The sequence below is a fragment of the Sorex fumeus genome, unplaced genomic scaffold, assembly GCF_029834395.1.
Source record: "Sorex fumeus unplaced genomic scaffold, SorFum_2.1 ptg000037l, whole genome shotgun sequence".
Classification (NCBI taxonomy): Eukaryota; Metazoa; Chordata; class Mammalia; order Eulipotyphla; family Soricidae; genus Sorex; species Sorex fumeus.
Genome location: NW_026606094.1, coordinates 9,943,413 through 9,971,288, shown reverse-complemented (window position 1 = coordinate 9,971,288; position 27,876 = coordinate 9,943,413). Strand labels below are relative to the sequence as shown.

Here is a 27,876-nt window from a genome sequence, read left to right as displayed (position 1 = left end):
TAAAATAACCCCTCTCTCTTCCCTAGCATGTCATATACTCTTTCTTTGCAGCAATCCTAAAATGATTTCAAGCACATACAGAAAGCAGAAAGCCCATGCATTCTGTGGGTATTATTATTATTAATTATTATAATTATTATTGGAGATTCAAAGCAAAGAACAGAATCCTTTGTATTGAAATTCTTGTTTACGACTTTTTAGGGTTGCTAATGGGTTTTACACCTGCACATTTCGAACTATATTAATCGTGTGAAAAGTTGTGTGGAATTAATTGTCTCTGGTGAGAAGGTACAGGTGCAGACATAATGAACAGAGCAACAGATTACTCTTTAAGACCATCCCCCCATTAAAGTAAAAACATCACTTGACAATGCAACAATGTTTTGTCAGTTGCTGTGTGCCTGTTTTCTTTTTTCTGAAGTATTAGAGTGAGTTGTTTCTGTTCATTCAGCACACATTTACTAAGTGCCCATTGTGTGTCAGATACAGCCGTGTATGCTGAAATGAGCAAATAGATGAAGCTGGTATTCCTGGGAAGAGGCAAGTTTATTCTATAAACCCAATGAAAAATGGTTAGGCTGATGAAGAGACTTAGACAATATTCGTACGCAATCAAAGGCTGGCATGTGGGTATTCATGAAGAAGAGGGAATTATCAGCCAGTGCCATCTAAGTCAGCTGCCTACTTATTTTGATACCTGGAGATAATAAATCAAGTGGCAACTGATTAGAGGATGATAGTCACTGACTATACTACACTCCTTACATATGAGATACTAACTCCATCTGTGAGATTATTTGCTAAGGTGACAAACTTACAATTTCCCTACTCAACTGTGCACATAATAAAATATTTTTCTCTTTCCCCTTAGTCCAGCTTTTTGTCTCTCTCTCTCTCTCTCTCTCTCTCTCTCTCTCTCTCTCTCTCTCTCTCTCATATACATGTCTTCCAATCATGTTCTCCCAAGGTTCTGGGTAACATCCTGAAGCAACTTTATGTGCAGAAGGGGCAAGGCTCTTAACATGGACCACTTCTTCCCTACCTCTGATGAAAGTTACTTTATAGACATAAGTGGAAATACTTCCATTGGTGGGCATGTCCTTCAACAGACTAACTCCACAAGCGAACTCTTTCATATGGAGTGAACTTTAAAATGGCCCCCTGGTCTCTGAGGGATTTAAGAATAACTGATGTGTTGAATGCCATCCTCAAACTGAAAATTCTCTAATATTAGTGAAAATACGTACTGTGGATATATGAAGTTGGAAAATGCTACATTACTCTGCTTCCAAGTATACTCAAAATCTAGCTAAAAGGAGGAGAATTCATTTGGGTTTAAATAATTTCATCTTAAAATTTCTTATAGTATTTTGTTGATTCTTCAGCCTAACAAGACTGAAATTAATCTCTTAAACCTTATTCAAGGTATTAGCATAACATGTGTATTGTTATGGAGTAGTAAGCTTTGGATGTTTTTCACAACATAAAGAAAACAAAAATCTAAAGGTGGAGTGACACTTATTTTGAAGACATGAAAATAAAAAAAAAGACATGCACAAAACAACCACTCAAAAAATATGCTTTTAGACAAATAAGAGACTTACCCACTGACCATCAAACTGAACCATTCCATGAGGGAAAATAAAAGGTGATGAAACAACACATGGAAAGAAATAATGGAAAAATAATTACAATGGAGGGGAAAAAAACAAAAGTCAATGTAAAGAAAAGTAAATGCATTTTCACCTAATCAGCACTCTCAACAAAAATAAACCATGGCTAAACTAAAATTGTACTTTTGAATACAGAACCAAATACTCCACAGAAATCAAATAGATACAATAAGGTATTTATTGAGAGGGACTAGTTTTCTGACATGTTTCTATTTGATCTGTTAAAAGTGGAATCTTTTGTGTACATATGCTTTTGTGTACATATTTCATATGCTATTTCTTTGTAGCTCATTTTTTTTGGATGCAAAATTTGAATACTCTAGATTTGTATAAACAAAGCAGATATCTTGTCACTTTCTAATTTGCTTGGGAAAAGCAAGGTTATGCAAATACACAACACCTAAACTTGTAAATAGTATATATGAAATTCAATGGCTATAAAATTTGGGACAGTCTTCATAAAAAAAAACCCAAGAAATGAACAAGAGCAAAGGATAAAGGAAATTCCACTTCAGTAAATGCTATGTACTGGAGAATTTGATTTTTTGGGGGGGAGGCATGGGGTGGTGGGGCTATGCTCAGGGCTTACTTCAGTCTCTGTGTTCAGAGATTACTCCTGGTTGACTTGAGGATCCACATGGGATGCCAGGAATTGAACCCAGGTCAACTGCATGCAGGGCAATACCTACCACTGTTCTATCATCTAGCTGCTTGTATTGAAGAATTCTGCCCTCTAATAAAATCAATCACATGAATGCCTTCTGGAGACATTGCTTGGACACCCCACGGACGCATTTCTCCATGTCCTGCTCCATCCACTTACCTCCTGTCCTCCATCCAGGGCACAAAGCTTGGTGCTTTGCTTTTTAGCATCAACTAAGACATTAAACATTGTGCACACAGAAGCCGGGATGCGCAAGTCAGTTGTTTTGTTTGCCTTTTGCAGTTTGACTTCAAATGCAGTTCTTGTTCTATTCATTAAGACATTAATTCAGAGTAAGACATTCTGACAACCATTTCACCTGTTTTGTCAAAGTGAAACCAACATTGCAAGATCTGAATTTAAAACATGCAAATGAGGAATGAGGCCATGTTTGAAAGCTGGGGGTGGAATTCTATTTTTTCAGGGGTCACAGATGGAAGATTACACTGTGCTAGTTTATATTATACCTAGTGTTTACTATCGCTCAGTGTCTCTACAGAAATAAAGTTATTTGTTACCTCATAGGTATCACTTTGAATGGGACACCTCTTTGTTATGCATAATTGCTTGAATCAATTTCCAAGTGGAGAAATCACTAACATTAAAGCAAATTCTTTCTATATTTTGGTTGTTTTGGTTTTTCTTTTGAGCTCCACGTGGCAATACTCATGGGTTACTCCTGGCTCTGCACTCAGGAATTAGTCCTGTTTCTTAGGTTCTAAAGCAAAATAATTTCTTTAGGTGAGGATTTATGCAAGCCTGGAAAACTCCAATATATAATAATTAATGCTACTCAACATCGCTATTGATATATAACCAACAATGTGCAATTCTTTCACATCATTTAGGTGTTGCGTCAAACATCCAAAACTGCAGTTGGGTTCTTCTTTTTTGTTTTTCCTCTTTCTTTGTAAGGGGTGTGTGTAGGGTTTGGGGGTGGTGGTGGTGTAGTCTCAGCAGTACTTGGGGAATCAAATAATGTACTTAGTCCAGTGTCAGTGGAATTATGAAGTTATGCTTATTTTGTAATAGTAAGACAAATGGAAACACATTTGGATGTATCAAAAGTCTCTAGAACTTATTTCTAGAATCACAAACAAGTAAAACTTATTTCTAGTTAAGTTCTGAAGAATGTAAATAGACACTTGAAACTCTACCAGAAGACTGAACAATTGATGACATTGATCATAAATTGAGTTTGCTATGCTTATCACAGCACACAGAAATTTGCCCTCCCGTTGATCGTCGATTTGCTCGAGCGGGCCCAGTAACGTCTCCATTGGAGACTTTGTTGTTACTGTGTCTGGCATGTCGAATACTCTCGGTAGCTTGCCGGGCTCTCCGAGAGGGGCGGAGGAATCGAACTCGGGTCGGCCATGTTGGCCGCTTGTAAGGCGAACACCCTACCCGCTGTGCAGAAATAGTATATATAAAGTACTGAACAGGCCTTTTCCATATGTCTCAGGTAGGGCTGTCTTGGGAATTTAAAGCACAGTATTCCCAGAGAGGTAACAATAAGCACAACATAAATGATTAATATGGTATGAATGCTACTGACAATGACCACTGTTAGGAAACCTGAAAAAATTTCCGCGATTTACATGGGTGACCAGAATTTTGATCATAGTACCCGATAATCAGCCAATTTTGAATTGATAGCAGTGTAATCTTAATGGTGGTAACTATATCATTAGGTTCTCTGGAGGAAAGTCCTATCTGCTGCTGGCATATTAAGCAGCAACTTAAAAGATATGTCTACCTTTTGACACAGGCCTCTATCATATCACTGGCCATTAGTTTAAGTCTTTGTTCTAAGTGGTGGGCAAATTCTTGTTCTGGCCAGTGTAGGTCAAAGACAAACATTTGAAGTGCATCGAGTTTCCAAAAGAGATCTTCTGATGTTGCTGAGCCGTTACTAAAAGAAAAAGGAAAAATGAAGATTATGAGCTTTCATGTTAGCTGTGTGAATCACCTATATATGATTTTTCCTTTTTTTTTTTACATTTTTGGGGCCACATCAGGTGGTGCTCAGGGCTTACTCCTGGCTCTGAGTTTAGAGATCACTCTCGGAGGACTAGTGGGTACCATTTGGGGTGCTGGGGATCAAATCTGAGTCAGCCACATGCAAGGCAAGCATCTTACCCACTGTGCTATAACTCTGGCTCATTTTTCCTTTTCTTATCAAATGTCAATCATGGAAAAACTTCACAGAAAATTGCTAAAGATAATTATATTTTCACTGTTCAACCGACATTTTCCTTAGTTCTTAATGATTGAACCAATACAGTAGTAAATTTTCATAAAAGGGGTAAACATTTTATTAAGAAAAAGAAATACAATTACTATGTACAAGAACAAACTTTTTTCTTGGTGTGTGGGGGGGAGCACACACAACAGTGATTAGGGGCTATTTCTAGCTCCACATTCAGGGATCATTCCTGACTATATTTGGGGTTCCATATATGGGGCTGGGGAATCATCAAATCAGAGTCAGTTGTAGGCATGCAAATATTTGGTGCTATAACTCTGGCACCAAATATTTTGAAGTTATAACTCAGAACAAATATTTTGAAGTTCTTTATGAAATTCTATGATACAGATAAATGCATAACTATTTCCTCCAATAAATTTGGAAAAATATATTTTATTGAAGAAAACTCACATGACAACAACTAGTAACTTTACTCTCCTACTCATACATATGTGCCCTGTATACAGTGTACAGGGACTGGAGCAATAGCACAGCGGGTAGGGCATTTGCCTTGCACATAGCCAATATGGCCTACCTGAGTTCGATTCCTTTGCCCCTCTCGGAGAGCCCGGCAAGCTATCGAGAGTTATCTTGCCCACACGGCAAAGCCTGGCAAGCTACCCATGATGTATTTGATATGCCAAACACAGTAACAATGGTCACAGTGGAGACATTACTGGGCCCGCTCAAGCAAATTGATGAACAATGGGAGGATAGTGACAGTGACAGTGTACAGGTCTTTAAATGTCTCATATCCAGGAGACAGCAAAACAACTACAGGAAATATAGTAGCAGGTGTGTGGAGAAATCTTACATATTTCTTGAAATACTTTGTACCTTTTTAAAGATTGTAATTAACTTGAACCAGCAAGATAAGTCTAATAGAGAAATGACAATCAAGGTGCTCTGAAGTTGGAACAAAATGATGACCCTTCTGGTCATAATTAAGGACCCTTCTGGTCCTTAGATCTTTCTGGCTGTGGAACCAGTATTTTCTATGCATTTGATTTCATTGCAAAATGATGCAAAGGGATCACATTTCACCTCTGTTTGAAGGTAATTATGTTTGATAGTGGTAGTACTTACCATATTTGGACAAAAAATATTTTCCCTTATGCCAGTATCCAGTCTGGGAGGAAAATATGATTTGAAAGTAAAATGTTGCTATACTAATACATATTGAAACAATGTAAAGGAGAACAGAGAAATTAAAAGGTGCTGTAAGATTCTTCAGCCTCCAGTTTTTTTAAACTTTTTATATAAACTATATAATTCATATTTTTTTATTCGTAAAAGTAAAAATAAATAAACTTATTGACCCAAGGCTTGGTGGAAAACCTATTTAAAACATAAGATTAAACAGCCATATTATTTAGCTAAATGTATCTTAATTAGCTAGCTAAAAAAATTATTTCTGCTCAGGTTAATTAAAAGCTAATTTCTACCTCCACCCCCGCCCCTGCTTCCCAGCTTCATTACCAAACTACTTTCATCCTGATTCTGCCAGTAAACTCCTCATGATGTGCTTGTCTAGCCAAGATGTCCTCAGAGTTACGATCTCGAGGGACCAATCACAGCAAAGCTCTGAACACCACACACAGCATCTTGCTTAATATCTCCTAATCTTAACATGCCGAGCTCTTAAAGTACCAGAAACAAAGAACCAGAAAATACTGTACTAAAGTTCTGTGAAAAGTATTTGAAAAACCCTCATTTAATGCTTTCCCCCTCACCATATATGAGAAAAAATGAGAAAAATCTCACTATATATCAATTATATATAAGTGCAGAGATTCTATTTTGGGGGGCTGGAGGGGAGACTTCTGGGCCCTATGCAGTGGTTTTTCTGGGTCAGTCCTGATGGTGCTCAGAGGACCATGCAATGCTGGGATATAATTTGGGCTTCCTTTGTGCAAAGCTTACACTCAGCCTACTGAGCTGTTTTTCTGACCCAAACCTATGACTAGTTTGATATTACAAATTTTATTTAATTATGAAGTTATAGTTAGAATTCTTGATATATGTGAAGAAGAAACTTAAAAAAATCATACGCTTTATAGTAAAAGTGCAAAACTCTTTACAATGACGACATAACATTATGAGCACTGGAGAAAAAACTTCCTTTGTTTATTTTTTGCCATCCTGATACACCTGACAATGCTCAGGGGCCATTCCCAGCTCTGTGCTTAGGGGTGACCCCTGGGTACTGGGAAACTGTATGTGGTGCTTGGGATCAAACTAGGGTTGGTTGGATGCAAGGCAAGCACCATAACCCCTGTATAGTTTCTCTCCTACCAAGAGCCTATTGTTGATAATCTTGGTAGTTAAAGATAACAATGAATTAACTGAAGTATTTTTATAGGATATGTAAGTACATTAGTGTAAGTACTTTATATAGAAAGCCACAATATGTTAATCTGTTGTGTGAGACAGATAATTTGAAAAAGGACTTTTCAGGGCTCGAGAGATAGTACAGGGCTTAAGGCTCTTGCCTTGCATGTGGCTGACACAGGTTTGTTCCCGGGAATTGTATTTGCTCTTCTGAGCATCAATAGGAGTGACTTCTGAGGACAGAGCTAGGAGCAGCACTAACTAACACACACACACACACACACACACACAGCGCTCCCAGGGACTGGAGAGATAGTGGGGTTAAGATGCTTGACTTGCAAGCAGTAGACCCCAGTCTGATTTCCAGTTTGGCCATCCAAATACTACTGGGAATGCCTCAAATTCAAAGCCCACTCCTCTAATAAAAGGGTACCTCAATAAAGAGATACAAGATTCACAAATCTCAAAGTTAAAAAAAATAAGTTATGATTGGAAAAAACCCCTAAATTTGACATAGTTATGCACACAATAGTGTGCTTGGTTAAATCCAAAGGTATTAAATGGAGAAATATTCAGGAGAACAGTTTAATTATTAACTGTATAAATAGCAGGAATAATACAGAAAGGTTCACTATCAGAAATTCCTAGGTAGTTCCTGAGCACAGATACCACTTATAAGCTAGAATGATGCAAAGTATTTGTCTATGAGAAAAAGATGCATGGGTTACATAATATCCTATAACCAATATTAGTACAATGATAATATTTAACTTACTATTTTTAGGGTTATTGTTTTTGTTTTTTTCTTCCTTGTTTTATAAGTTGTATGCATAGTACATTAGGAACAGATTTGAGAGTTGTTGCAAGGATATGCAGTAGATAGATTCTGGATAATTTTTATTTCATGTATTTATTTTGGGACAATTTTTAGGCCTCACCCAATGGTTCTTAGGAGTTATTCCTGGCTCTATACTTAGGGGGTGCTCCCAGCAATGCTCAGGGACCATGTGGTGCTGGTGATAGAAATGGGGTTATTAGGCCGTATGCAAAGAAAGCACCTTAATACCTATACAAGCCCCTGAGCACTGCGGGGTGGGAAGAGGAACCAAAAGCCAAACATATTATTGTTTTTGATGACATAAAGATTACTACAAAATTACAGGCTGATCTATGAAAAGTCAAAGAGGAATTTGATGTAATGGGAAATAGTGGACAACCCCTCCTGGAACCTGTACTACTGTTTATTTAGAGTTAGAATTCAGATAAAAAACAGAAAATGGAAAATCTTTAAACAATTCACAAAATAGTTTTATAAATGAGTAAGTTGGCCGTAACAAAGGTGGCATGGCAGTAACAAAGCCAAAACCAACTAAGAATTCTAGACATACCATTTGCCACAGATTATCTGAATATGGAGAAGTCTGATTATGTCACTTAAAGTCTATAATCTGAGTTCTGAAATGAGTCCTGCCCATATATTACATACAAACTACAACAAGCCAGTGAATATTTGGAGGGTGGGGAAATTGACATTTATTTTTAATCACTGATATGCTAAGCTTAGCTCTAGAACTCATAAAACTATAGCAAACGGGACCACAAGAGTATTCCTCAACCAACGATGACAAAGGCCATGCAATCTAAATATATTTGCAAAAGACACAGCCAAGGCCATGCACTAGCTAACACATCACCAGGAAATAAGTGAGGAATACACACGTGGACTCATATAAAGAAGTCATCCATGAAGGAGTAGAAAGATTAGGAATCTGTGGAAGGTTAAGAGGCAGACTCGGAACTTTTGGAAGAGCTACATTGGGAAGGCTGTTGGCGATATTCCTGTAAAGAAACAAACAATGTGGGAAGGGACCAGTATAAGTAATACCTAAAATGGCCACATATACAACTACAGGGTTAGGATTAAAGGAGCTACTCTATGGACCCTAGACAAGATACTTACTTGACGGGCTGCCATGTCTCTTGCTCAAAACCTCTGTGAATTGACTGGGCGATGGAGGACTCCATGAGGTCAACGTAGCGGACAACCAATGGCACAAAAATATCTTGCAAGTGTTTGTGAAATTTTCCATTACATAAAAGTACTGAAATAGTCAAGCAGAAACTGTTTGTCAGAGAGATATTATCATGCATTTAGAAAACATGGATGGGCTCAAGTTTTCTGAAAGACTCTGTCACCATAGAAGAGGTAAGTACAGATGAGAAAGGGTCTCATTCCCTGTAATAGTGTCTTACAAAGACTTAGAATTTCTCACGTCATCTTCAGGGCAAAAATGCCCCATACACTGGTGATAGGTGTGCTGGTATGATGAGCATGCTAAATGTTTTAATAGCAATGCAAACCACAAAATCTCAATTAAACATTGAAAAAGTATGCTGGCAAAATATGTGATGAATGCTTACCACAGAAGCATAAATATGAAAATGCCCATATGAGTTTAATTAAACTATTCTGAGGTTAGAAAACTATGTACACATGAAAGTGGTATAGGGGAGTGATTCTAAGTATGAAAGGGAATATGATATTTTTTCTTCTTTAAGGGTGTGTGTGTGTGTGTGTGTGTGTGTGTGTGTGTATTCTGCCAAGGATCAGACTTCACACATGTAAGGCATGCATTCTACCACTGGGCTACATGCTCAGTTCCAGAATCATTGAACAGCTGAACAGTATTTTGTGTGTGTGTGTGTGTGTCAGGGATTGAATCCAGGGACACATACATGGGAGACCTATGTTCTATGGTGGAGAATTCCTAGACTCTCCATTTAAATGCACATAATTTAATATTTTTTATAGTTACAAAATCTCTTCTCATATGACTAAAAAAAACATTACAGTGGGACTGATAATCATATTTAATGGTACATGGAGCAATAGCACAGGGCTGGAGCAATAGCACAGCTGGTAGGGCGTTTGCCTTGCAAGCGGCCAACATAGCCGACCCGGGTTCGATTCTTCCGCCCCTCTCGGAGAGCCCGGCCAGCTACTGAGAGTATCTCGCCCGCACGGCAAAGCCTGGCAAGCTCCCCGTGACATATTTGATATGCCAGACACAGTAACAACAAAGTCTCCAATGGAGACGTTACTGGGCCCACTTGAACAAATCGATGATCAACGGGAGGGCCTTTAAATATTAACGATGTTCTCAGTAGCATACCAAAGGGAACTTATTTATGGAGATTTGTAATTCAGTTACTTATCACTAAATGCTACTAAACTCTGGATGTTAATGAGGTCAGAAATATAGTACTGGGTTTAAGGCAGTTACTAACCCTGGTTTGATCCCTGGCAACTTATATTGTCCCTGATTATCAGCTTGAGTGATCCCTGAGCACAGAGTCAGGAGTAAGCTTTGAATAATGCTGAGCTGTCCCTCCTCCACTCCAGTTTATGGCAAAAAAATTAAGAAAAAATATGTCATTTAAGTCATCATTAGGGGAAACAAATTAAAAAATATATATACCTCCCAAAATTAATTCAGTGAATCTCTACTTAAAGCTTGGTGCTAAACTCTTTACATATACCTGTCACTTAATCATCACAAAAACTCCATGTGGGAAGTAAAGTTATTTAAAAAAATCTTATTACTAAGAAAATGGAGACAGAATTTAGGACATTTAATCATTAGGCAATGAATAAATGTCACCATAAGGTCCTCAATCTACTTTCCATAATCCTGTATATATATATATATATATCAATTACTAGACATCTTTTACTTTAATGAGTGTGGTAAAGGGAGAATATTTTCTCTATTCAGCCAGGAATCTTGATTATAATCTGAAGAATCCTAAAGTTGTCATAAAATTTGCTTCTTGAATATGTACACACATGTGGGCAAAGAGTTCAATTTAATTTCTTTATAAATAAAAGTAGAAACATATATTCTTAAATTTTAGACAACCAGTAATTGGAAGTACTATATCCTTAGTAATTGGGTTCAAAAATGATGGAGACGGAGAGAAAAAAATGGAGAGGAAGGAGAGAAAAGGACAGAAAATATATATAGAGGAAGAGAGAAAGTTGAGTTTTGAAAGGCAAAATTACTGGAGGTCACTGCCCTGTACTTGTCTATGTAAATATATGCTCCTCTTCGCAGTTACCCATATGTCAGTTTGCATTCCCTTCCTATCAGAACTCTTCAAAAGCCCTGTTAATGTGTAGCCCCAGGCATCAGAATGACTGCTACTACCTTCTCCATATGGTTTAATAAGAATAGGTTATGATTTGGGGCAGCCACCTGTCCAAATCAAATCTTTACAAGGTATCCACTGGAACAGTTCATTGCAAGAGGCAAGTTCTCAATGTGGCCTTATGCAAGAATGTTCTCACATTATCCCCAAGGTGTGAAACTAGAAAGGACTGCTCAGAAGAAGTCTTAAGTGGTGATTACAAAAACCTACTATAGTGGAAGGCCAGCATGTACACTGATGATAAAAATAACCTCTTTTACCCCAAAGAGTCCATGTTTCCAAATATCACCCAAGTCAGGAAAGGAAGCATCAGTGACATCTATCACATAGCTATAAATGCAAAATGAAGGTAAAAGCTTAAATAAAAGGTAAGTCAGGGATGCAAAGAGGCTATGTTAAACATCTTGAAAATAAATTTCTGTTGATTATCTATGAAAAGGTGTCTTACATTTACAGAACTTGTCAGAGATGCTGAGTAAGATTTCCATAGAATTTAAACTTCAATTCAATTAATAACAACTGCTGATTCAAAAATTACTAGGTAAATAAAATATTAAAGGTAAAAACGTTCATCATTTTAGGGTAAAATATGCTGGTGACTCCATTGCCAAAATAACTCTTTTTTTTTTATTATGCTGCCCCCTTCCAATTAATCAGCATGAATGGATTACTGGGAATAATTATTCATGCCCTAAAATTCTAATTAGGCAATCTGGAAATGAGTAATTCATGACTTGCAAGAAAAATGAATACTACCACCTAACATTCTAGAAATAACATAGTTTGGCATAATACTACAATTCAAGGGATTACAAATAGTGTCAATTCTTACTTAGCAATACAAATATAGTAAATTAAGACACCTGATAGGACAGTCTTCATGGTGATAAAGGCATAAAACAAGGAGTTACAACACAGAAAATTCAAAAATGGACTTCAGCAGCAAAATCAGGAGTACAGGGGCCTAGATCAGTATCATACAAATGACAACACATATACACATATCATGAGATCTAGAACTTTAGATCTAGAGCTCTAGAATTTAAGATAAAAATTTGGCACATTTGTAAGTTACTCAACATATCTCTGATGATTAAATAAATATCAGTAAAAAATTTACCCCCTACAGGAAACAGTATATTCCACTGAAGTCTAAGTAAAACAGTAAACTCATTAGATTTTGTTCTTTTATTAACATACTTGAGAATTAATTTGGAAATGCTTAATTTATACCTTAGTAGCAAAATGACCTTCTAAACCCAAATTCACCTCTTCTGTTTCCCTTTAGGTCACTAATGAAAAAGCATCTTCATTCATCTATCATTTATCAAAGTAACTGAAATACTGAAAAGTAAAAAAGGAATAGTTCCTTGCTTTCTTTGCTCCAAAATAAATCCAGTGAAGCAATTCTGAAAGTAAAGATGCAACTAAAGCTGTCTAAATATGATGTTATATGTCCATTATACCTTGATTTTAAATATAATATTCTACACATAATTGAGTTATGTGTCTATACTATATTTTTGCATGAGTTATGTGCTTTAAAAGGATAGCAATAGTTATTTTTAATCTATTATAAAGGTTATTGGAATTTCTAAATTGTAGGCAACCACAACTTGTTTTGGGAAAAATTAATTAGAGAAAACAAAATCAACAGAAACAATGGCCAAGTTTGAGAGTATCTTGTGTACCAGAGTGTCTTGTGGACCAGAAATTCTCATGCTGTCATTTATAATGAGATTAATATTCATGATCAATGAAAAAAAATCTGTTACTTTACTCTTTGATTTATCTTTGAGTTATATATCACAATACTGATACCTCTAATGAGAACAACTTGATGTGGCTGTAACGTACTTACTTCTCAAGTGTGCATATGCGTGTGTGTGTGTGTGTGTGTGTGTGTGTTTGTGGCATGGAGTGGGGGGAGGCTTCATGGCTTTCAGGCATTACAGATGTTTCTATAAATTTTCCTTGAAGCTCATACGTATTATAGAGCAGGTAATTTTTAAAAGTGCTATATTGCAAGAAAACATATCAACAGGGTTCAAAATTAAGAAATTGACTACAAATAGTAGAGAAAATAAAACTGCATCATGCAATTTATTTGGGAAAGGGAAAGCTAATGAAACCTTGCTTTCTTATTTCTTTTATTTGAATAGTCAGCAAAACAGATTCTATTTCACAATATTCATTTGAATCTACTCTGAGGACTGAAGTTAAATATATATTCATATTTTAGCATATTTTAGTGCAAGAGAGAGTACAGGGAGTAAGGTGTGTGCCTTGCATGCAGCTGACCACTTTTCTATTCCAGCATTCTGTATGGTCCCTCAAGCACCCCATGAATAATCCCTGAGCTCAGAGGCAGAAGCAGATCCAGAGCATCTCCAGGTGGGGCCCATATGCATATAAATATGCACACATTCACATCTGAGTGGTCATTTCATCATTTGTAGCACTGCACTGTAGCACTATCCTCCCATTGTTCATCGATTTGCTCGAGCGGGCCCAGTAACATTGTGAGACTTGTTGTTACTGTGTTTGGCATATCAAATATGTCATGGGTAGCTTGCCAGGCTTTGCCATGCAGGTGGGATACTCTTGGTAGCTTGCCGGGCTCTCCGAGAGGGGCAGAGGAATCGAAGTCAGGTTGGCCAACTGGCGCGTGAAAGGCAAAAGCCCTACTTGCTGTGCTATCACTCCAGCTCCAAATTTAAATATAAATTTATAATTAAATATAAATCTTTAATACTATAAATTTTAATGCATCAAAATATAAATTTATAGAAACACTTAAATTTATTTGAATATATAGTTAAACAAGTGTAAATTTTAAATATATAAATTCTTTTTAATATATATGCTGAAATGCTGTGTATTTATATTTTACTTATATGCACCCGTACAAGTAAATATAAATATGTATATCCACATATTTAGCTTTTAAAGGCATATAATCATTTGTATATGCACCAATATAGAAAATGAAGCTGGCACACAGCCTTACTAAGATCTAGAAGTGCTATCCATTTTTCATTGTTCCTAAGGTATGCCTGCATATATATATATATGACTACAGATCTCAATTCATAAATACAATTCATAATCTCAATTCAGATACACAGCTCATTTAAACACTTGAGGCATGATAACATGCAGGTGTCAGCCTTCCATATTTCAAAGCTCGGAGATGAACCTAATATACAATATGGTGACCTAGCAGTTCTTCATTTGAAAGAAATCTGAAAAATCATCTCTGATACAGCCTAAGTGTGAGAAGAACCCAGCGGGATTTCCACCTCTTCATTTCTTAATGAGTTTTTTGATAATGAGAGGTGACTTTGCCAGTCACTCTGGGCTCTATTATGGCTAATTTGACTCCACTTCACTCTCCTTGTTAATTATTAACACTAGCCTTTTTATCCTCCTGAGACCACATTCCAATTTTTCTTTTTTTGATTTCTATGAGACCATCTTTATGAAGGTGAAAGTCTTGGAGAATAGGTTTTCACTTAGTGCAGAGCCTGAACATTTATTATTCGTTTAGGCAGAGACGCTGTGACATTGATTATATAAGCACGGGTGTTCTCTGGGATGGCTTTAATGTGCTAGCAATGTGAAAAGGCTGTTAATTAAAGAAGAAGCACCGTGGTATTTTTCACTTGGGAATCAGTTCCCAGTAGAATGGTCATTTGCCACTTGCTAGCATATCCACAGATTAAAAGGTGACTAGCTACAAGGGTTTTTACCTTGCAGTAGTGCTGAAAGCAATGATTTGTGCCATTTGCAGATGGCTTTCACTTTCAGAAGCTGTCACCTGCCTGATCGGTGATGGACAGAAAAACTTATGGAAAATAGCACGTGAAGGTAAAATCTATTTGTACTGGCATTATAGCCATTAAGTATCATGCTAATTGCTTCATTAGGAAAACATTCATTTTCCTTTAATTTAAATACATCTCTCTTTTCAAAGTTGTTCCTTAGCTACCATTTAAATTGATTGTCCATCTAATGAACTCTTTAGTTAGGGTTGGGGGGCGGGGAAGGAGGGTATGGATGGAGGGAGGGAGGGAGGAGAGACAGGTAAGCATGAACTAAAGTATTTTTGGACAAAAACGAAGAGCCTGAGTTTGTTTTCTTCATGAGCCCAGCTCTGGGATTCTGTGGGTGAGCCTATGAGGGGCAGGGGATTGGGGATAGTTGCTAAAATTGTGGTGCAGCTGGTACTCTTTCCCTGAGGAAAACTACGTTTCATCTCCAAGGGTTCTTCAGGCAAAACTTTCCTTAATCATAGCCAAGTGGAAGGAAAGACACAAGCCCCAGACAGATTTTTTTCTTCTCCTTAAAATCTGCCACCTTGAATCTCTTTCACCATTTGCATGGTCCTTGGAATTCTTGCTCTAGATATATTTCCTATGCATGTGTGAAGGCCAACTGAGTCACCATCTGGTCTCTTTCACTATCTCTGTTCCTTTGTGCCCAACAAGGATGATAATAGTAGCAAAAGTAAATGTTTTACCAACAACAGAGATATTAAGTCAGTGGTCTCAGCATCAGATAGTAATTGGTGAGTCTGGGATGAGAGTCAATGCATTCTATTTCAATTCCCAGACCACACCAAACTCCCAATACCAAAAGGAAATTATGGCACTGGGGAACTTTTTTATTTACCTTACTATATGGAGGGGCTGTTTTTCTCCTAAATAATTGATGTTTTCTAAAATCTGTTAATCAGTGCAAAATGAAAGTAAAGATCTACTACCTTCCCAAATTGACAGTGTGTAAATTTGTCCTCATGCATCCAGGATTTCTCAGCATAAAGTGTAACAACAACAACAAAATACATTCACCATCTACTGTGTATTTTATGGTAGCCCAGCATTACAGAAATAGCTTAAAACAGGAGAGGAATATGAAATGCTCTGCAAGTAGAGTAGGAAACTCCATTCCTGCTGTGCTAGAGTTCTTTTTATTATAGTGCACAACAAAATTCTCTTGCAATTTGATAAATATTATTAACAATGAAGATCGAAAGAAGTGAATTCATTGAAATGACAGCAGAGCTTTTCAAGAAAATCTCCAAGAAATGTATATAGTGGTTTGGTCTCATTAAATTCTAATATACTAAATTAGCTTAATGCTTCATGATCATTACCATTTCACTGAGTACATTGTTGAATAAATGCAAGTATGCTAATTCTCGAGATATTATGCAAAAACAAAGAGCAATGTCTTACCCTTGTTTATTCTCTATTTGGAACTGAGTGAATAATATGCGTTTTTATTTTTGCTAGCAGTCTGTTGCCTTAAGATAATAATAAACCTGGGGATAAGGACATAGCTCAAAGTGCTTGAGTACATGTTCTGCATGCAGGTGGTCTGGGTTTGATTCCTGACCCTACTCTTTATTTTTTCCTTTTGGGTCACATCCAGAGATGCACAGGGGCTACTCCTGGCTCTGAACTCAGGAATTATTCCTAGTGGTGCTCGGGGGACCATATGGGAGGCTGGGAATTGAACCTGGGTTGGCCATAAGCAAGGTAAATGCTTTACCTGCTGTACTATCATTCCAGTCCAATCCCTGACACTTCAAAGTCTTCCCTGATCTCTGCTGGGAAATCAAGCAACACATCAGAAACAGACCCTGAGTACCACCAGCTGTGAGTCCCAAACCAAGTAAAGAAATAAATATATACGACCTAGCTTATAATTTCTTCAGATGTAATGTCTGTTGCTTTGAGACAAAAGTAAAGGTTATTCAAGGACTGCCAGTGGCAAAAGGGAGCCAAACTTGAAGTAAAAATTGGCTGAGGATTATCTGCAGAATGAATGAGCAGCATATGGGTTAACTGTACTAGCAACATCTGAGAGCATTGTGTGGTGCTATTTCACTTTCCTCCTGCTTTCTTCCCTTTGCTGTTGTTGAGATGACAAGGCAGTACTTGCTGGGGGCAGTACACTTGAATGCATGCTCACTTAGCTGGGGTGCTTGCCAGGGGTCACACACTTTAGCTGCAGACTCGTGTACGCTCTGTGAACACGTGATGACAGTGCCCGCCAGAGCGCATGCACTTGGTTGTGGTGTGCCAGAGATCACACACTTGTCTTTGTGTTGGCGGTTACAAACAGCAGTGCCCCAGGGGTGCACCTGGCACGTGGGACAGTGCTAGGATTGAACCCATGGCCTCATGTTTGCAAGCAGGCACTCGATTACTGGGATCACGCCAACCCCTCCAGATACTGTGGCTGAGTCTAAGGAAGGGATCAGAGCATTTTGTCTGTTTAAGTAATGTGTTGAAAAATGGAATTGGGGAGGAGAATAAAATGACTGAAATTATTTAGTACCCACTCTACATATAGCTATTATCCTACTTAATCATGACAGTGCAGGTATTACAATAATGTGGGTCCTTCTGTTCTCTTTTAGAAATAGAGAAATTATCTAAAGTTTGCAATGAGGCTATTGCAAAAAGTTATGTCACAAGTGGCAGAGAAAGATGTAACACTCAGATGCCGGCCTTGGAGCTTTTTGGAAAGCCAGGTATGAGCCAGTCGTGATGGGGCAACTGAAACCTCATGGGAAGGGGGGCATTCTTGGCTTATCCTTCACGCCCTACCGAGGTCACGAGTTGCCCCCCACGAGCAGCTCTCCGGCATGGCCATGGCTCCAGAGGCACAAGACTTAATGCAGAGCCTGGCAGCTTGCGGCAGAAAAGTGAATGGACTACGCATTAATCCACGCCATCATGCCTGCCCAGAAGGGAAAGGGTGTTGCTCCCTTCTGCCTTTTTCCCTCTGGACAGCAAGATGGTGGCTGCTTCAGAGTTTTTAGGAAAGCCAGGTATGAGAGGGTTGTGGAGGGGCGACTGAAACCTCATGGGAATGGGGGCATTCCCGGCTCATCCTTCACGCCTTACTGAGGTCAGGAGTTGCCCCCCACGAGCAGCTCTCTGGCACAGCCATGGCTCTAGAGCCACAGAAACCAATCTTATAATTATGTGACTCTCGGCAGAAATACTTCCAGGCTTAGTAAGTAAAATATCAGAAATCCCAAATCGCGTGGCTGCTATTGTGGCTGCAGACATCATTTGGTTTTTGTAACCACCTGTAGAAAACAATTTATTTCACAATGCCTTTTCAGCAGGTCTGATTTGGGGGTGTAAACTCTAAATAATAATGGTGCATTTTTTGTTGAAACAATGAATCTAATCAAAGTAGATAGAGTGTTACCTAGAATTCATCTGCCTTACAGGCATTGGGAGGGTTTGGGGGGTATGTTGGGGTTCTTGGTGGTGAAAAATAAGTACTGGTGAAGGGAAATGTGTTTGATGATTGCATGACCGAGACTTAAACCTGAAAGCTTTGTAACTTTTCCCACAGTGATCTAATAAATTAATTAAAAAATTTAATTTAAAAAAACACTCAGATACCAAGGCTCAAGCTATTAATTATGACAAATGATATGTCTCTGTCTTATATAAAGATCCTTTGAATTTCCTGGAGCCAGTGTCTATGGATTTTCCATTATGACACACAACATCATATCTATATGGATGCCCCTGTCCACTACCCCAGAAAAACCCCTCTAGTGTTAAGACACAGTGGGATGATTGATAAAAGAGAAAAAGAGTTAAGAAATAATGGAACTACTGTGAGGAACAAAATAAACGTAATAACATTAAAAAAAATAGAAAGGTAAAGACAAAATGATGGATTTAAGTTTAAGCCCAAGAAGTAAATAGTAATGGTGTGTAGAAAAGGGAGCAGCAAAAAACTTTGGCCTTTGAAAACGCAGCGAGTTTGTAGCTTGTAGCAACAGAGTGGCTAAGTTTTTTGGTGAGACAGAACAGAGCAGAGTGGGATGCAGGAAGCCAGGGCAGAAGGCAGGCACCTCTCAAGGAGGGCTGGCTTCCTCAGATCATATTGTGAGCACCGTTGAGCAAGGGCCACATGTCGAGCAAGGCTGACATCCAAAGCGTGGTCTCTTCAGAGGAAGGTGATATGAAGGACAATCAGCACAAAAATTCCTCTTCTGTGAGGAAGAACTGAATGACCTGGCAATGATGGCTTGGAGGAAAAAGTACGTGAGAGCAGAGACTGTTTTCTTGATTAAGTAGAAAAGTCAAAATCGGAGGTTAGGAATACTCAAAGCCCAACAATGTCTTGCAAAAGAAAGAATTTTATGGAATAGGTAATTGCTGACTCCTGATTACCTATTACCCCTAATTTGGTTATTCTTGACAACCTCTGAAAGTGTTGAATTAGGTGGCGAGAAGAATAATCAAAATTGGCTTTAAGGAAAACTAAAAGAATCATCTTAGGAAAGGTTCAGAATTCTGCAGGTTAAGAAACACGCTCTCCCCCCACCCCAATTCTCTCCACTTCTATTCAATATAGTACTGGAACTACTTGCCATAGCAGTTAGGCAAGAAAATGTTATTAAGGGCATCTAGAGAGAAAAGGAAGAAATCAAGCTCTCACTATTTGCATATGAAATGATACTATAGCTTAGAGAACCCTAAGGACTCTATCAAGAAGCTATTAGAAGCAACAGACTTGTATAGTAAAGTTGCAGGCTATAAAATACCCAAAAGCCCATGGCTTTCCTATATGCAAATAATGAGAAGAAAGTGATATGAAAAAAGCATCCTGTTCACATTCATGCTTCAGAAAATCAAGTACCTAGAAATCAGCAGCTTAACTAAGGAGATAAAGGACCTGTACAAAGAAACTACAAAACACTACTTCTAGAAATAAAAGAGGACACAAGGAAATAGAAGCACATCCCCTACTCATGAATTTGGATAATTAACATTGTCAAAATGGCAATACTTCCCAAAGCATTATACAGATTCAATGTGATCCCTATAAGTCTACCCATGACATTCTTCAAAGAAATTGATCAAGCACTCCTGAAATTCATATGGAATAACAAGCCCCCATGAATACCTAAAGAAAATTTTGGGAAAAAAGTATGGGAGGCATCACCTTCTGCAGCCTCAATCTGTAGTCCAAAGAGGTAATAATTAAAATAGCATGGTATCAGAACAAAAACAAATCTGAAGACCATTGGAATATAGTTGAATGTCCTTACACATACTCTCAAATATATTATCATCTAATCTTTGGTAAGGGAGCAAGAAATACAAGGTGAAGCAAAGAAAGCCTCTTGAACAAATGGTTCTGGCAAAGCAGCACAGTTCTGTGCAAAAAAAAAAAATGGACTCAGACCTCTACCTAACACTATGCACAAACATCAGATCAAAATGGATTAAAGACCTCAACATCAGACCAGAATCTATAAGGTACATTGAAGAAAATGTCAGCAGAACCTTCCACGACATGGAAGCTAAAGATATCTTCAAAGATGAAATGCCAGTGGACCAAGCAAGTGGAAGCAGAGATAAACAAATGGAGCTATCTTAAACTTAGAAGCTTCAGCACATCAAAAGAAACAGCGACCACGATACAAAGACAGCCTACAGAATGAAAAAGGATATTCACCCAATACCTTTTTGATAAGGGGTTAATATCAAGGATATACAAGACTTTAGTTGATCTCTACAAGAAAAAAAATCCAATTCTATAAGAAAATGGGGTGATGAAATGAACAGAAACTTTCTCAAAGAAGAAATTCAAATGGCCAAAAGGCACATGAAAAAATACTCTTCATCACCAATCATCAGGGAGATGCAGATCAAAACAACAATGAAATACTATCTCACACCACAGAGACTGGCATACATCCAAAAGAACAAAAGCAACCAGTGTTTGTGGATGTGGGGAGAAAGGAACTCTCCTTCATTGTTGTTAGAAATGCAGCCTTTTTGGAAAACAATATGGATGTTTCTCAAAAAACTAGAAATTGAGCTCCAATTTGATCCAGCAATACTACTTCTGGGAATATATTCTCAGGGTGCATAAAAGCACAGTAGAAATGACATCTGCACATGTATGCTCATTGCAGCACTCTTCACAAAGCCAGAATCGGGAAACAACTGAGTGTCTGATAACAGATGACTGGTTAAAGAAACTTTGGTATATCTACACAATGGAATACTATGCAGCTGTTAGAAAACATGAAATTATGAAATTTGCTTATAAGTGAATGTCCATGAAGTGTATCATGCTAAGTGAAATGAGCCAGAAAGAGAGGGACAGACATAGAATGACTGCACTCATTTGTGGAATATAAAATATCGTAATATGAGACTAACACCCAAGGACAGTGGAGACAAAGTCCAGGATATATTCCATCGTTGGAAGCCTGCTTATGAGTCAGGAGAGAAGGCAGGTAGAATAGAGTAGGGATTACTAAATCCATGATCACTGAAGGGAACACTTGAGATGGGAGATGTGTGCTGAAAATAAAGGACCAAACATTATGGCCTCTCATTATCTGTAATCTGTATTGCAAACCATAATACCCATAAGTAAAGAGAGAGAGTAAGAAGGCAATTGTGTGACATAGAGGCAGGGGTCAGGGATACTGGGGACATTGGTGGTAGAAAATGTACACTGATGGAGGGCCAGGTGATAGATCATTGTATGTCTGAAACTCAAACATGAAAGTATTGTAACTGTAGGTCATGGTGATTTAATTGAAAAAACAGAAAAAATTATCTTAATAATAATAATAATAAAGAAATACGTTCTCCAACTCTTAAAATAAAACTAGTTTTGTGCTGGTTGTTAGAAGGCCTGGTACCAGAATAATTGTAAAAATTATTGCTTGGGGGTTGGAGACTTAGCTCAAAGGGTTAATGTGCATGCTCTGTATGATGGAGGGGTGGGTTCAATCCCTAGCACTGCATGGTTTCTGAGCACTGCTGGTAGTAACCCCTAAGCACTGTGCCAGGAGTAAAGTCTCAGTGATAGGCCCTGTCTCCCAAAGTTATTACTGCTTTGGGAAAAAAAGACTTGTCAAAAAGAAATTTTACATTGTTTTTTTTTTCTAAATACTGAGAGCAAGTCATCACATGCAACAATTTTTCACTATGATTTGCACAACTGAAATCTCCCCGAGGCAAACCATATTACCAAAATGCATTTCAGAACCCCTACTAAAATTTTTAGAATGATGACAAAATTATAAGGCATTGTAATGAGCACTGCAAATGTGAACCCTTGAGGATTTTCACAAGTACAGCTGAAGAGGGTACCACTTCATTAGTCCTCAACAGGGGGTAGAAGGGTTTGGAATAAGAGAATCTTTAGAGATCAGAGGAGCAGAGAGAGTGGCTGGGCTCCCAAGACACCTGGGAGGCTAAGCAAATGTTAATCTTATGCATCAACTCCTGTGGAGACCTCTAAACACTTACTCAAACACACAACCTTCTCCCCTCCCCTGCACCTTGCTTAGGAAAGTAAGTGCTTACTGTCATTTCGGAGGAAATTATTGAGTAGCTGGAAAAGAGGAAAACTATCCCATGAGTCTTGCGGTTGAGCCTCTAGTGCAGTGTCCATGTCCACAGTGAATAAAGCCCAAAACTTCTCCGCATGCTCTGCCAATAAATCGGGCCACCACGCAAATGCCTGTCAAGAGAAGGAGAAAGAATGAAAGCAGACTGCTTGTTGGAGACACACATGGATACTGTGCCACCAGTAATTCATGTGATATTAAAAGTGAAACTGCAGGGGCTGGAGCAATAGCACAGTGGGTAGGGCCTTTGCCTTGCACATGACTGAGCCGAGTTCGATTCCCAGCATCCCATATGGTCCCCCCCACCCCCCCAGCACTGCCAGGAGTTATTCCTGAGTGCAAAGCCAGGAGTAACCCCTGGGCATGTGTTTTTGGGGTGTGACCCCAAAAGCAAACAAACAAACAAACAAACAAAACCGAGAAACTGCAGTAGAATGATGTCGAGAGCGGTATCAGCGTTTTAAGATATTTCTAATCAAAGATAAAAGGAACTTTGAGAATACATGAAAACAGAAATTATGTTTATGAACAGATAAAAGGATTCTCATGTTTGCTTTATATATTTTTTCAAATATATAATTGTTCCTGTGTCTGGAGATATTATACAGGGATTAAGGTACTTTCCTTGTACAGAGTAACCCTGGTTAAAATCCTGGACCCACACACGGTCCTTCGAGTACTGCTAGAAATGATCTGGTTATATTTGGCTGTGGTCCAAAGACTAACAGAAAACAAATCAAAACAGGATTGTTTGAGTTTTTTTTTTTGGCTTTTTGGGTCACACCCGGTGATGCTCAGGGGTTATTCCTGACTTTGCACTCAGGAATTACTCCTGGCGATGCTCAGGGAACCATTTGGGATGCTGGGAATAGAACCTGGGTTGGTCCCATGCAAGGCAAACACCCTACCCACTGTACTATTGCTCCAGTCCCTGATTCAAATTCCTTGTTGTTTTGGGTTTGTTAAAGTTTTCTTTCCTTGATTCAGGTCAATAGGTTGTATGCTTTTAAGAATTATATATTGCTAAAATGTCCAAATAACTATTCAGGATGATTCAGTTTACAGATAACACGACATCAAATACAAATATGAGAAGTAATTACATTCCTTCATTTAAAATTGCATTACTAAGTTATTGTAGGTTAAAACAATACAGTACTGGCATAAAAACAGACTGACAGGGACTGGAGCTATAGTACAGGGAGGAGGTCACCTGCCTTGAACAAGGAATCCCAGGAGTGAACCCTGAGCACAGAGCCACAAAGAAGTCTTGAGCACCATCAGGTGTGGCACCCCAAACAAAAACAACCCCCTCCTCCAAGCAGGCTGATAAACTAATGGAACTAAATAGAATTCAGATAGAGCCCACATATAAATGGTCAATAAATTTCTAAAAATGCTGACAATAATCTCCAATGAAGAAATAATCTTTTCAATAGTGCTGGGGAAACTGGATAGGCAAATGCAACAGAATTAAATTCAAGCATTATTTTACACCAAACTCATATAGAATAAGTAAAGTAAGTAAAGGCCCTCCCGTTGATCATCGATTTGCTCGAGCGGGCCCAGTAACGTCTCCATTGGAGACTTTGTTGTTACTGTGTCTGGCATATCGAATACGCCACGGGGAGCTTGCCAGGCTCTGCTGTGCGGGCGAGATACTCTCGGTAGCTTGCCGGGCTCTCCGAGTGGGGCGGAGGAATCGAACTCGGGTCGGCCATGTTGGCTGCGTGCAAGGCAAACGCCCTACCACTGTGCTATCGCTCCAGCCCTTCTTAGCGCAGTAGGCAGCGCGTCAGTCTCATATAGAATAAAACAGGTAAAAAAATCTTGATATTGGACCTTAGCAATATTTTATTGAATAAAATACCAAAGATACAAACAATAGAAGCAAAAACATACAACAGAACTACAAACATCAGACCAATTTCTGTATAACAAAGGAAAACATCAATAAAGTGAAAAGACAAATTATGTAATGGGAGAAAATATTTGCAAAAGTATGATAAAGAGTTACAACTCAGGAACAAAATAACCTGCCAAAAAGATGGGCAAGGAATCTGAATAAAAATTTCTCCGAAGACTTACAAATAGCCCATGGAAGATATGAAAGGGTGCTCCCCATTAAGGGTCATCACTTGATTTTCAAAAGTAAATGAAGGCCACAGTGGATTATCACCTCATATCTGTTCGGAGAGTTATGAAAAGAGAGACATTCTCCGTAGAAACAATCTAGATGGTAAGGCATTGTTCTTGCCGGTGGCTACTTTGGCTGAGACCCTGGTTAGAAATCTGGAATAAAATATGGCCCCCTGAGTACTGCCTGGGTTACTCTTGAGCACAGAACAAGGAGTAATCCTTGAACACTTATGGGTGTGCCCTCCAAATAGAAGAAAACAAAATTTAGAGGTGGAGCAACTATGTACACTAAAATCATGAAAATCAATAGTATAGTAAATATGTGACTCAAACTATGAAAAGTAATAACAATAAGCACGACACATGCTCTGTTAAATATACACACCAAAGAGAGTGCTTGCACACCATGGTGGTGTAAATTGGTGCAGACACCATGGAAGAAAAAGTACACAGTTCCTCCAACAATTAAAAATATGAGTCAGAAAGAGAGGGACAGACATAGAAAGACTGCATTCATCTGGATAACATAAAGTAACAAAATAAGAGACTAACACCCAAGAACAGCTGTGATAAATACCACGTTGTTCACTCCATGGCTTAGAGGCCAGACGCACACTCTAGGGGTACAGGCAGCTCAGATAGAGAAGGGAGCACCAAATAAAGGGTGCTGGGAAGATCTGCCCAGGATGGGAGATGCATGAGGAAAGTAGTCTATAGACCGAACATGATTGCCACCCAATGTCTCTTCTGCAGACCACAGCACCCAAAAGGGAACAAAAGGGAGTGCCCTGCCACAGAGGCAGGGTGGGATGGAGAATGGGGGTGGGTGGGAGGGATACTGGGATTGGTGGGGGTGGAGAATGGGCATTGGTGGTGGGATGGGTACTCGATCACTGTATAACTGAAACCCAAGCACAACAACTTGTAAGTCTACAACTGTACCTCATGGTGTTTCACTAACAAAACAAAACAAAACAAAACAAAACAAAAATAGTAGTAGTATATGATCCATCAATACCACTTCTGGGTATAGAGATATAGGAACTGCAACTGGAATCTCAGAGAGATAGTGCGTTGCCATAATCCCAGCTGCATTATTCACAAAAGCTAAAACATGAAAGTATAAAAAGTATGCACTGGTCTACCAATAAAGAAAACATGGTATTTATATACAGGAGTACTTCTTTGTCTTACTCAAGGAAACATGCCAACTGTAGCAACTTGTTTTAATCTGCAGGAAATCTGGCTGAGCGAAATAAGTGAGATACAGAAAGACACATGATCCCACTTACATGAGGAGTCTAAAAGAGTCACTGTCATAGAAGCAGGAAATAGAACAGTGGCTTATAGAGGACAGAAAGGCTGGGGATTTGTAGAATAGGGACATAATAGTGAAAGTGTAGAGAGTCTTGATTATACAAGATGAACAAGCCCTAGAGATCCAGCATAGTAACCGCAGTTAACAATAATGAATTAAATACTCAAAATTTTGCTTAGTGATTACATCTTGTGTTAAGTGCTCTTATCACGCTCACACAAAAAATAATGTGGAATTCTCCAACAATACTCTTCTTAGATATGTTTTAATTTGCATTTCTCTAGGAGTGTGTTTGAAACTTTGTTCATACATTTAAGGACTCTAACCTGTTTGTATTGATTTTCTTTCAGGTCGCCTCCCCCTTATTTTCAATGGAACCTATGCTAGTATGAGTTATAATGTTTTAATCAGATAACTACACAAAAGTGGACTAAGAAATGCTGGCAAAATATGTTCTTAAAAAGAACATTACTATGTTACTAACTGGCAGGTGGTAAAAAGAAGAAAACATTGGCTTTAAAAAAAAAAAGGAGAGCAATACAAATAACTGACTTCGTGGTTAAGGACATTTTAATGCCTGGGTCAATGTTTTCACTTCATCTTTACTGTTATATAAATGTGAAAAGGTGTTGCAAATGGTCTTTTCTATGTAAAGTGATTTTTTAAGAATATCCTTAAATACTATATTTATTAAAATGGGTATATAATAAAAGTAAAAAAAGAAACAGCATATACAACTTAATATATAAATTATACAGCTCCTATCTTAGTGCTCACAGGAGACACAGATTTTGAGAGTTCTCTGAGCAGAGCAGAATAGAAACTCTGGAAAAACGTGATACCGCAAAGAGAGATATTTTCAAAGTCTCACTTCCAGTTCACAACCAATACCTTTGTAAAAGGTTCAAATTAAGAAAATAACAGTTATGCTAGGTTAGGATTGTTCCAAGGTTCTGAGAAAACTCCCAAAGCTCTTTGTAAAATTAACTTGGAAGAGAGAACCATGTGGATAATGGGAAAATAAAAGAAAAAAATTTTTTTAAAGTAGCTACAAGTCGCAAGATTTCATCATCAACTCAAAATTTTCATTACACTTTGAAGAAGTATCCTTCTTCAATTTTTTCCTCAATTGTGTCTCCTTTTATTCATATAATATCATTGCTGATGAATATAAGTACATACATCATTCATTTTCTTATTTACCATAAAATTCTTATGATGACTAGAGAAATGCGAAAAGCAATCACTTGTCCTTGAAAATAAAAAGTCAGGGTAGCAGGCTACTACCTTGCCAACACAGGATCAATCTACACCTGCCTTTCCTTTTTTTTTTTTTTTTAACCATCCCAGTGGGTGGAAGCCAGCCTATGTTAGTAATAAGAGAGACCATATAATTTCCTCCCTAGAGTACAACTTCAGGGGATATGGCTGAGGCCATAGTTCCACCAGGGAGGTGAAAACCCCTTTCAGAAATGCATCCATCTGTAGCACCAATCAAGTCATGATTATCTGAGTTAAAGTTATCTTGGCTCCAATGCTAAGCCATTAATTAGTGTAAATGAGATGGCAGAGGCAGAAGGCAATGTTTAATTTGATTAAGAGGAAATACAAAACAAAACTTGACTGTGATCTTCTATTTCCAGCATACTATTTCCAGCAAAGTTTTAACAATAAATCTACCTTCTACAGTGCAAATAATGGAGCAGCTTGACAATAGTTTGAAGGTATGCTTGCTGACTAAGTGTAGGTGAAATCAGTGGAAGATAAAATTGACACTGAAACTGGATAGAGAGTGCTGAGAGGATGCAGTTGGTGGTGACTTTTGAA

The 27,876-nt window shown here is 38.2% G+C and overlaps 1 protein-coding gene across 8 annotated transcripts in view; it reads right to left on the bottom strand.

Annotated features, from left to right (window-relative positions):
* Positions 1-27,876, bottom strand: part of CADPS2 (calcium dependent secretion activator 2) — a 546,904-nt gene that overhangs the window by 59,108 nt on the left and 459,920 nt on the right. For 4 of the 8 annotated variants that reach the window (XM_056118152.1, XM_056118154.1, XM_056118153.1 and 1 more), the window contains 5 exons: positions 22,549-22,705; positions 8,919-9,060; positions 8,678-8,797; positions 4,136-4,291; positions 2,497-2,644 (listed from right to left, as the gene is read on the bottom strand). In XM_056118152.1, the coding sequence (XP_055974127.1) occupies positions 2,497-2,644; positions 4,136-4,291; positions 8,678-8,797; positions 8,919-9,060; positions 22,549-22,705 (723 nt within the window). The remainder of the gene's footprint in view (positions 1-2,496; positions 2,645-4,135; positions 4,292-8,677; positions 8,798-8,918; positions 9,061-22,548; positions 22,706-27,876) is intronic. The other 4 variants (XM_056118156.1, XM_056118158.1, XM_056118157.1 and 1 more) reach the window with 1 other exon arrangement.